At 54.6% G+C, this 11,699-nt stretch overlaps 1 protein-coding gene across 2 annotated transcripts; it reads left to right on the forward strand.

Annotated features, from left to right (window-relative positions):
- Positions 1 to 2,939: 2,939 nt before the first annotated feature.
- On the forward strand, positions 2,940 to 8,393 carry HMG20B (high mobility group 20B). Of its 2 annotated transcripts, none has more exons than XM_024569195.4 (10): positions 2,940 to 2,972; positions 3,251 to 3,306; positions 3,711 to 3,819; positions 4,366 to 4,569; positions 5,151 to 5,271; positions 5,475 to 5,521; positions 5,797 to 5,869; positions 6,125 to 6,340; positions 7,045 to 7,177; positions 7,734 to 8,393. In XM_024569195.4, exons 2-10 carry the CDS (start codon positions 3,269 to 3,271, stop codon positions 7,744 to 7,746), a joined length of 954 nt encoding a protein of 317 aa, XP_024424963.2. In that variant the 5' UTR covers positions 2,940 to 2,972; positions 3,251 to 3,268; the 3' UTR covers positions 7,747 to 8,393. The 2 variants fall into 2 exon arrangements, with proteins under 2 accessions (XP_024424963.2, XP_053767729.1); XM_053911754.1 differs by lacking the exon at positions 2,940 to 2,972 and adding an exon at positions 2,979 to 3,001.
- Positions 8,394 to 11,699: the final 3,306 nt, after the last annotated feature.

Below are 11,699 nucleotides of genomic sequence, written 5' to 3' on the forward strand. Positions count from 1 at the left end.
CCACCAACAGTGAGCCAGGGTTCCCTTTTCTCCGCATCCTCGCCAAAACTTGTTTGTTGATTTATTGATGATGGTCATTCTGACAGGGGCAAGACATTTTTCTTGATGCCAAGGAGGTGCAAACTGCTTTCAAAATCAACCTCAAAACCCTTCATTTGTTTCTGATGTGCAGGAAGAGTCCTGAATTCCTTGCCTGGGACCTTGGGAGTGAAAAAAAAAAAAAACAACAAAGTTTCTATGGCAACACTGAACTTGTCAATCAAAGGAAAGAGGGCGGGCTCAAGGGGCGGGTCTTCTCCTGTTTTCAGCTTGGAAGTCTTACCTAGATTTTTTTTTATAGGCTGATTTATACTTTCAAAATTTTAATACTCAGACTACGTATTTGTGTGAAATCTGCTGAATTTGAAACAATAAAAAACACTTCAAACTGGTGACTATTTGTGTGCAGTAGAGTTTTGTCGTCTTCATAGTTTAGCGATAACGTTCAGGGATAAGAATGTGTGGCCTGGCCTGCCATTTTTTTATGTCACATGTATCTCTCTAACCAATGAGTACAAAGGAAGAAGAAGGCGGCTTATGATAAGTGAACAAAATGAAATATGTATGCTTAATCTTCTGGGAATTTTCACCTGATACATGTTTAAAAATGGAATAAAAACTTCAGTGAGAACAACAACAAAAATAAATATTATCATGTGAAAAACAACAAAAAATGTCATTCAATTGCTCGACATTATTAAAAGTTGGGGCACACTTAAGAATATGATTAGAATTTTGAATATTTGTCTTTGCCCTCAGTGTTACCTAGGTTGTTTTTATGGAGCAGAAAGAGGCAAGGGAGGCATGGGAGATCAGCAGGCTGGTGAAGCCACAGAGCAGGAATTGGGGTCTGTCAAGATTCTGGGGCACACTCATCCTCTTAGATTTAAATCGCATACCATATAATGCACCCATTTAAAATGTACAGTTCCACAGCTTTTAGTTCAGTTACAGAGTTTCGCAACCATTACTTCAGTCTAATTTTAGAACATTTTAATTTCCTGAAAAGACACCTCATCCCATCATCAGTCCCTCCTATCCCCCTCTCCATTAATTCTCCTTTTTCCTCCTCCTTTTCCTCTTCCTCCCTCTCCACACCCCTCCCCCTCCTCCTCTTTCTCATATGGTGCCCAAACCCAGGAACAAGTCACCCATTAATTCTTTATCCCCGGGCAACAGTGAATCCACTTTCTGTCTCTCTGGATTTGCCTGTTCTGGATATTTCTTACAAATGGAATCTTACACTATGTGGCCTTTTGTGACTGGCATCTTTCACTCAGTATCATGTTTCAAAATTCACCACTTGTTGTAGCATGATTCAGCAATTTATTCCTTTTTTATGGCCAATAACATTCTGTTGTTCCACATCACATTCTATTGGACCTCATTTTGGCTCTCTAGTAGTCAATCGATGGGCACTTGGGTTGTTTCTACTGCTGGGATATCGTGATTTCTGCTGCTGGGAACACTGGCATAGGTTTTTGTCTTCTCTTGGTGGACACCTAGAAGTGGAATTGCTGGATCAAATGGTAACTTCACGTTTATTTAACCTTTTGAAGAGCTGCCAGACTGTTTTACAAACCAGCTGCACCTGCTTGTTTGGAAATCTACAGGATTCATTCATTCATTTAGTCAATGAAAATGTATCAAGCAGCTCCTATGGGCACTGTTCTATGTGCAGGAAATACAGCAATCAACAAACAGGCAGGTCGTAAGGAGGAAATGAATATACGGAGAAAAATAAGACGGAGTGTATGGGGTGGGATACAAGCCTGGGAAAGCCTCACTCAAAAGGTGACATTTGAGCAAAGACCTGAAGGAGGTCGAGCAGTGAGCCAGGCAGATAGTCTGGGGGTAGGCCATGCCAGGTGGAGAGAACAGCGAGTGCAAAGACTCAGAGGTGGGAATGAATGAAATGGATGATGTATTTGCGGAACATGGAGGAAACACATATGGAGTAAGGAGAGGGAGAGGGGGGCGAGATGAGGGCAGAAGATGATATCTGGTGTAATGTTTAGGATCTAATGGGCCTGTCGTGCGCACCCAGTGATCGCTACTGGCATTCTGAGAGCAACAGCAGCCCTAGCCCTGGCCATGAGAAGACCAGGCTACTGCCTGGGGCTCCCCAAGATCCAAGGGCAGAGGCCCCTACCCCTCTAGCTTCACGAGGTCCTAGCAGCCTTCCTGTCCCACCACCTTTTCCCAAATGCTTCCAGCCCAGCTCCTGATCCCAGCCCCAGTCTGACCAGGCTCTTGGTCTCAGCTTCACAGCGTCCCAGCCTCCTGGTCCTGGACTTCGTCAATGTCTGCATTGCACAGGGGGGAGAGCAGCTCCAGCCCAGGCCCACAACAGGACCAGGCACAGAGGGGCGTCCAGGGCCCTAAATCCGGTCAAGAAAAGGGAAACTTCTCCGCCAGGTTTGCAGGGTGCAAAGAACCTGTTCCACCTTGTCCTGAGGCTCCCGGCTGCCCCTAGGGTACTTAAACTATACCTTAGCAACCTGCTCCCGTTCCCGCGGCAACTGGGGCGGGGCCGAAGCCTGTCAAACTGGAGCCGGGAACCTCTTCCTCCGCCGAGGAGTCCGTGTCTTGCCTACTGGCCCTTTAAGAGGCTCCGCCCCGAGAGGCCTCAAAGCTCCCTGATTAGTCCCGAGAGCTGCCGAGCGCAGCCGAACTTGACGTGCCGCCCGCAGTCTTCCCTGTCCACCTCCCACGCGGCTAAGGGGACGCCTCAGCCAATCGCAGACCGGCGCGCCGACCTTCATCTGCATGGTCACACCCCAGGGAAAGGATGCACCCCAATCCGACCGCTGGTGGAGACCATCATTAGCTTGCCGGGGGCGGAGTGGGGCGGGGCGGACCGCAGGGGCGGGCTTCGGGCGGTTGGTTGGAGAATCGCAGCAGCCGAGAGGTCCGGGAAAGTTTCTTTGGAGGTGAAAACAGCCGGGGAACTCGGGGCGCTGTGAGGGGCCGGGGTCGCGGGGTTCTCGGGGCTGGGACGGGGCTGCTTCCAAGCCAGGGGGGGAGGACCAGGGCTTCCTGGGGGCCGATCGCCCAACAAAGGATCCTGGGGCGCCCGCTCTGGAGGCCCTCCCAGCCCTGGGATCCGGCCCCCCCAACCGCTTTAGGCCCGGCATTCCTGGTCTCCCTAGCCGGGCCCCGCCGTCGGCGGCTCGGGCGCCCCTTACTCGGTCACATGTCTGCGTTCCAGGTGCGGCCGGGAGCGGCCATGTCCCACGGCCCCAGGCAGCCCGGCGCAGCCGTCGCGTGAGTGCGACTTCCCCTCCCACAGTCCACTCGAGACTGCAGCTCAGCCCCCGCCCACCCTCTCGGAACGCCTCGACTTCGGCCCCCAGGGTCTTCACTCCCATAGGGCTTCTCCTCCTCCTCCAAGCTCCAGTCCCTCGCGGGAGTCCCTACTGGCCGCCCCTCAGCAGGGGTCGAGCCCCTTCGATGCTGCCATATCTGCCGTCGGGGGTGTGGGGTGGGGGTGCCCCAGGCGTCCTGTTTTTTCAGTCTCTCCCAGGGGTCCCTACTGGCTCCTTTAGTACTCCTGATCCGACCCCCGGACCCTGGCCCCAAGACCCCTTGCTCCCAGGACTTAGGTCCCCTCTCTGCCAGCTCCACCGTTGGGAATAGGGGTGAGGGTGACTGGCGTCCCGTGACTCCAGGCCGGCGGGTGGCAAGGCCCCTGGACAGCATGGGGGCTTCGTGGTGGCTGTCAAGCAAGAGCGCGGGGAAGGCCCGAGAGCCGGCGAGAAGGGGTCCCACGAGGAGGAGGTGAGAGTTCCTGCATTGTGGTGGGGGAGGCTCTGGATCTCACCCCCAGACTCCAACCCTCACCTCAGACTAGGTTTGAATTCGCTGTGACTCCGCCCACAGTCCAGATTTCCCTCCGGAAGGTGAGACCCCGCCCCGTATTAGATGCCACGCCTCATAAGGTCCACTGCTACTCTAAGTCCAGGCCCCACCCACCTCCAAATGCCAGCTCCTCCCACTGCTCGCTTCCCAGGAGAAAGCACATTTTGGTGATCCTGTAGGCCCTTCCTTCAGTGCAAGGATGCCACGCCCATAATTACAGAGGCCACACCCCAAACACTACCCAGCCCTGAACCCCTATTCCCAGTACCTCTGATACCCCTCACTTCTGTCCATGGTTCCCCTAACACTCCTCACAATCCTAACTCCTAACCTGGCCACCCACTACTCCAGCCCTTCTGGGTTCTACCTCCTAGATAGCCCCACTCACGTCCTCCAAGGCCCCGCCCCTCTGGGCCCCGCCCCAGCCCTCCAGGCCTCTCCCAATGGAGCTGTCTGGTTCTGCAGCCGGTGAAGAAGCGTGGCTGGCCCAAAGGCAAGAAGCGGAAGAAGATCCTTCCAAATGGTCCCAAAGCACCTGTCACTGGCTACGTGCGCTTCCTGAATGAACGGCGTGAGCAGATTCGCACGCGCCACCCGGACTTGCCCTTTCCCGAGATCACCAAGATGCTGGGTGCTGAGTGGAGCAAACTGCAGCCCACAGAGAAGCAGGTGGATGGCAGGGGGGTGGCGATGGGGCTGGCCTGAGACCACTGACCTCCCCTCAGCCACTCAGATACCCCTGCAGCCACGTCCCTGAAAGGACCTGTGTGGAGAGGCTTTCTCTCCTCCTGGAGAACTGTAGGGAGGGTAGCAGTAAGTGAGACTAGACATGAGACTTAATCAGTGTGGTCAGCCAACATCTAAAGAAGTAGGGGTGGAGGTTGCTTTTTATGTGAAACCCGATTTTCAAATCCTGGTAAAAAGCCACCAACTGTTTGCACCCTCATAAGTAGGATTTTAACAGGCAAAATAGGTGCAGAAGGGCAGCGTGCATGTGAGAGCCTGCAGTCACTCAGACACCATGGGGTGGCTTATAAAGGCTGGGGGTGGGGTGGGGAGCTAGGAGGTCCCAGCGCCCAAACAAATCCTGGCACCTGAACAGCAGGCTGAGGGGCCAGGTTTTGTCTGGAGGGTAAGCAAGGTGCTCTGGGAACGTGCAGCGGTGAAATGAGTGATGGAGATGGGGGCCTGGCCTTGGAGGCCTCCCCTGCCCCAGGGCTGGGCCAAGCCTTCTCCTGCTGCCCTGCCAGCGGTACCTGGACGAGGCCGAACGGGAGAAGCAGCAGTACATGAAGGAGCTGCGGGCGTACCAGCAGTCAGAAGCCTACAAGATGTGCACTGAGAAGATCCAGGAAAAGAAGATCAAGAAAGGTGAGAAGGGTCCCAGCCTCCAGGCAGCTGAGTGCCTGCTCGGAGAAGGGCAACCCTGGAGACTGACTCACCCCCCTCCATGGGGATACCATGGGGGTAGGGGAAGGAGGATGTTCCAGGCAGGGGGAACAGCACATTCTAAGCAGAGCAGAGTCAGAGGAACACTTGGGAGGCTGACCCTGCCCTCCTCCCTCCCCCACCAGAGGACTCGGGCTCCGGGCTCATGAATACCCTCTTGAATGGACACAAGGTAAGTGCCCCTCCTCTAAGGAGAGCACCTAGGTGAGAAAGGTCTGGAAGTCTTGAGGTCCCTGGGTGAGACCCCTGGGTGAGCCAGCTCCAATGCTCACAGGAAGTGAGCAGCCCTCGTCCATCCTGTGTGAGCAGAGGCAGGGGCAGCCACACCGTGGGAATATTGTTAAACAGACTCCTACCTAAGTGGTTCAAGGAGGCCCCCCCAAGCTTGGGGGACACCCCAAAGGGTGTTTGGATGCTCCCTAAACATTGCCACATGTCTTGTCCCAGGGTGGGGACTGCGATGGCTTCTCCACCTTCGATGTCCCCATTTTCACGGAAGAGTTCTTGGACCAAAACAAAGGTGAGTACCAACTAGGGGTTCTTGGAGAAACAGGTATTGGGAGAGAAGGTGGGCCAAAAGAGGGCTCCAAGGCAGGAGGTAGCGAGTGGGCTGTATTTACCCTAAAAACCGAGCCATATTCCTTCCCTGCCCCTTAGCCCTGGGAGCTAAAGGGTGGGGCTGGTAACAGAGCAATGGCTGGCGCCGGCATCGTTCCTGGGCAAAGGGTAGGGGGAGGAAGCCCGAGGCTCTGACCTGTCTCCACACTGCAAGCAGCACGGGAGGCGGAGCTGCGGCGCCTGCGGAAGATGAACGTGGCCTTTGAGGAGCAGAACGCGGTGCTGCAGAGGCACACACAGAACATGAGCAGCGCGCGTGAGCGCCTGGAGCAGGAGCTGGCACTGGAGGAGCGGCGGACGCTGGCGCTGCAGCAGCAGCTCCAGGCGGTGCGCCAAGCGCTCACCGCCAGCTTCGCCTCGCTGCCTGTCCCGGGTGCGGAAACCCCGCCCCCTCCCGCACAGTCTTGGTTCTCTCTAACCCAGCCATCTACTACCTCAAGCCCCATCCCCGGGTCACGGGGAGTCTTGCTCCTGATGGCCCCACCTCCCTGCCTTGACCCTGGACACAGCCAATCCCTCCTCCACGAACCCCTACCCCACTGACCCTGCTTCCTTTCATAAGCCGCTTCCTTTGCACCGTTTGAACGTTTTCCTGCCCAAGCATTGCACGTACCTGCCTCTGCTCCCACCCCTGCCCTCGCTGACCTCTCCCGCAATCACCCTAAGCCCTTCCGACCTTCCACTTGTGCTCCACCTCTTGTCGGCAGGAACGCCCCGCCCTCACTGACCCCAGCCCACGCCAGACCCTCCCCTCATTGACCAGCCTGCTGCAACCCCAGGTCCCTGCCTTTAGTGATTGTTGTGCACCAACTTCAATTTCCTCTCCCCCACTAGACCCCCATACCCCCACCACGACCTCCTCGATTCCACCGCCCCGCCTTCTCCCACAGCTGATCTTTACTCTCAAGTCCAGATACCCTGACCCCTCACCCAACTCCACTGACATGCACCAAGGGTCCCCTCCCCAGGGCCCTTCCTTTACAAACCCTGATCCTCTGACCTTTGCTCCTGTGGAACCCCAACCGGTGAGCCGACTCCAGCACTGGGCTAGGCTGACTGGCCCCCTGCCATTCCCAGGCACGGGGGAGACGCCCACACTCAGCACTCTGGACTTCTACATGGCCCGGCTGCATGGAGCCATTGAGCGTGACCCCGCCCAGCACGAGAAGCTCATCATCCGCATCAAGGAGATCCTGGCCCAAGTTGCCAGGTGTGGCCCGGGTGCCCTGCCCCTCACCCGCCTGCACAGCCCAGGGGGGCCGGCCCTGTATGTGGGACTGCCTCAGGCTAGGCCTGCTTTGGTCTACCACTGTGGGAATGTCTGCATTTTGCCCTCCGGTGGGTTTCTGAGGGCCTGCGGGCGCTGCAGGGTGGGATCCAGCAGCTTAATCTTTCTCTGAGGGTCCCACGCATTCAGGAGTTACCAGGTGGGACTTACCTGATGCGTGGGGCATGGGCTAGTGGCGGGACCACTGGGAGGTGGATGCTGATCAATCAGCCCGGATGCTGTATTAATGCTGCTGGGTGGGATCTTCCAGCCTGCCTCAGCCGCTAGATTCACTCTGGGGGGCTAGAATTTCTCCAAAGCTTCTTGGCAGTTTATTCCGGGTGATTTCTGGCTGCCCAGTTTAGATAGGGTCAACTCCAGGCCCCCGATCCTGACACCTGTTTGGAGGAGCTGGGGTGGCCTCTAGTGTCCCCCAGGATGGTAGCGGGACTGAGATGATGGAGTGCCTCGTCATGACTGCCCCCCGCTTCTGTTGCAGTGAGCACCTATGAGAGTGTCGGTGGCTCCAGCAGTGGATCCAGGGAAGACCAAGCTCTGGTTGTGGCCCCTCCCCTACACCTCCTCCAGGGAGGAGGGGTGGGGGTCCACCCTTTGAGGCCAGGCTCAATTCTGCACCTTGGGAGCTCCAGGCCCCTAAAATTATTCTATACCATCCCTCTAGCTTTCAACCTCCCCAGTACTCCAAGTCCAGAAAAGTCATCTGCCATGCATAACACACAGCCTCACAGGGCATGCCACACTACAGGGATGTGGGGACACCACCCATGGGTAGCACAACCCGGGACAAGGGGACCCACAGCAGCTCTCACGCTGGTGGAGGCAGAGTGCCACAGGCTACAGCAGCTCTCCGGGATCTGCCCCAGGACACAGGGCGGAGCAAACCCACCTGCCACACCGGGAGGGAGGGACCCGGAGGTGCTGACCACAAGTGCCCACATCAATAGGCACTGGCAGGGCACACCTGGGCGAGAGGGCCTTCTGCCTGTGGCCCTTGAATTCCTGCACCCCAGAATGGGGGAGCTTGTACTGACGCCCCCACCGCCCTCATCCAGCTAAGGGAGCCTCATGAAGGTGTTCCCTTTGCCACTGCTTAATCTGGGCTTTTTAAATTAAAAAATAAAGTGGAATTCGAATTTCACACATGTGTGTGTGTGTGTGTGTGTTTTATATGGGGTTGGGCTAGAAGATGCACCCAAGGCCCCCCCCAGATGCCCCTACTGGGGGTCTCAGGCCTGTCCCTCCCCCAGTCCCTGACAACCAGGAATCTACTTCCTGCCTCTGGATTGGCCTGTTGTGAACATTTCATATAAATGGAATCACACTCTACCTTTTTGTATCTGGCTTCTCTCACTGAGCCTCTTGTTTTCAAGTTCCGTCAGCATCACAGCGAGTATCAGTGCTTCGCTCCTTTTCATGGCTGAGTAATAAATAGTCCACGTGTGCGGATAAACACACTGCGTTTCTCCACTGATGGACATTGGGCTGTTTCCACCTCTTGGCTGCTGTGAATTGTGCTGTTGTGAGCATGCGTGTACAAGTTCTTGTTTGAGCTCCTGTTTTCAGTTTTCTTGGGTCATCCCCAGGAGTGGACTTGCTGGGTCATGTGGTAATTCTATGCTTAACTTACTGAGGAAACAGAAACTTATGCATTTAATGGAATATTTAAAATATCCTGAAACTCCTCAGATATGGCCTCTGCCTTCCGGCTCTATGGCTCTGTGAGGAGAGGGCTCAGAAAAGAGACAGTGGCCTCTGCCGGCCTTTCCGTCTGGGAGAAAGCTGTTCCTCAGCTCCTGCCTGGATGCCAGACACTTCAGGTCCTCCCTGTATGCCACGGGTGCCTTTCAAACTGCTACCTCAGTGGAAAAAATATATATCCTAAAACTTTTAGAGACAAATTTGACCAAAACCCATGTTACAGGTTGAATTATGTCCCCTCAAAAGATATGTTGCCCTGATCAGTGTGGCTTAATTGGTTGGGCATTGTCCCACAAAGAGAAAGGTCACCTGTGTGATTCCCGGTCAGGACACAGGTTGCCTGGGTTGTGGGTTCAGTCCCCTGATGGGACGCATACGAAAGGCAACTGATGGATGTTTCTCTCTCACATCGATGTTTCTCTCCCTCTCTTTCTTCTTCCCATCCCCACTCTCTCTCTCTCTCTAAAAAAAAAAAAAAAAAAAAGTTGAAGTCCTAACCCCCAGAACTTAAGAATGTCACCTTATTTGGGAATGGAGTCATTGCCGATAGGAGTTAAGATGAGGTCAGCTTGGAATAGGGTGGCCGATCCAATATGACTGGTGTCTCTATAAGAAGATGGAAATTTGGACATAGTCACAGAGAGGAGACAAGGAATGCCAGGGATTGCGAGCCACCACCAGAAGCTAGTAGAGGCAAGGAAGGGTCCTACCCAGGGTCTTGCTGGCAACCTGATTTTGGACTTCCAGCCTCCAGAACCGTGAGAATAAATCTGTTGTTTTAAGCCACCCAGTTTGTGGTACTTTGTTATGACAGCCCTAGGAGACTGATACAACGGGACATGGCCACCCCACCCCAAGGAGTGAGCTTCCTAGTCCCGCCACCCCCCTGGCTCAGTTATCTCCATCCCAAATTTGGAGTTTAGCAGATCTTTTAAAGCTGTTGTTTTTATTTTTTTTAAAGATTTTATTTATTTATTTTTCGAGAAAGGGAGGGAGGAAGAGAGGGAGAGAAACATCAGTGTGTGGTTGCCTCTCGCGTGCCACCAACTGCGGACCTGGCCCGCAACCCAGGCATGTACCCTGACTGGGAATCCAACCGGCGACCCTTTGGTTCGCAGGCTGGTGCTCAATCCACTGAGCCACACCAGCCAGGGCTGTTGTTTCTAATCCTCACCCAAGGATATGCTTATTGATTTCAGAGAGAGAGGAAGGGGGAGGAGAGAGAGAGAGAGACATCAGTGTTCGAGAGAGAAACATTGATGGGTCACCCCCCATACACACCCCAACTGGGGATCAAACATGCAAACTTTTTGGTGTACGGGAGGACGCTCCAACCACATGAGCCACCAGCCAGGGCTCCTGTGCAGGTCTTTACATACTGTTAGCCCATGAGTATGTCTTCTAAAAGAGTACCGTTTTGATCATTTTGGTTTTTCCCCCCATTTTTTAATTTGTACAATTCTGTGGTTTCTAGTGTATTTACAAAATTGTGCAACCATTGGCAGAATCTAATTCCAGAACATTCCACTCCAAAAAGAAGTCCTGTCCCTCTTAGCAGTCACCCCCAACCCCTTCTCCACAAATTCACTTACTGTCACTGTGGGTGTGCCTGTGCTGGACATTTCATATAAATAAACTACACACTGTGGCCTTTGCGCCTGGCTTCTCTCAGCGAGCACCCCGTGTTGAAGGTTGGCCCACGTTGTGATGTGTCGTGTTTTGAAGCCTTTAAACTTCACATCCATTTTCTTCTACCTTCTTTTCCCATCCATGTCTGGCTTCTGAAAGTCTTCCAAAGCGGAGGCCCCTCTTACACGCCGCTGCTCGGCATTCTACCGCTGTTTACTGAGCCAGATTTCCCAGTGCCTGGTATTGTATTCCCAGGGAATCCTTGCAGAGCACTCTGGGTGCAGGAGCCTCCTTCTTCATTTGTAACTTGGGGGATCCATTTATTCCCTCACCAAATATTGCCTGAGTGCCTGCTCACTGTGTGCCAGGCACTGGGCACCCAAATGCAGCAGGGGAACAGGAGACCAGCACCCCTGCCCTCCTGCAGCTGACATTCTCGGTGGGGAGACGGGGACACAAGATGGACAAGTAAAAATATCTGATTTGTCAAGTGCTGCTCAGTGCTAGAGAGAAAAAGAAAGCTGGGAAGAGAGATTGGCAGAGGTGGTTAGAGAGGGTGACATTTGGGTAAAGAGCTGAAAGAAGTGAGGGAAGGAACCACCTAGAGAACTGGAAGAAGGTGCTCCAGGCAGCGGGCATAGCACATGCAAAGGCCCTGGGGCGGGAGTGCCTGCCATGTTAGAGGAATAACTGAGGCCCCTGTGGCTGGAAAGCAGAGCGAGTGGGGTTGGGGGGGAGAAGGTGAGGGCAGAGTGGGATGGGGACAGGTCTTACAGGGCCACATGGGCCGCTGGGAAAACTCAGGCTTTTACCCTGAGGGAGGTGGGAGCCCTGGAGGGCTGTGGGCAGAGGAGAGACAGGATGTGGTTCAGGTTATATCAGGGTAACCTTACTCCTTCCTACCTCTTAAGGCTGTTGCAAGGATTAAATAAGAGCGTCTAGGCGAGTGAGCGCTCGGGCGCGCTCAGCTGTCCCAGTCCTTATTTGTGATCCATGTTTTTCCCGCGCTACAGCTCAGGACCCCGCAGACAGCCCAGCGTCCCTGGGGAGCGCGCAGCTGGCCATGGCAGAGCCCGGACACCTGGGGCAGTTCCCCCCTCCCCCCGCCCCCCGCACC

Source organism: Desmodus rotundus, chromosome 9, assembly GCF_022682495.2.
Source record: "Desmodus rotundus isolate HL8 chromosome 9, HLdesRot8A.1, whole genome shotgun sequence".
Taxonomy (NCBI): domain Eukaryota; kingdom Metazoa; phylum Chordata; class Mammalia; order Chiroptera; family Phyllostomidae; genus Desmodus; species Desmodus rotundus.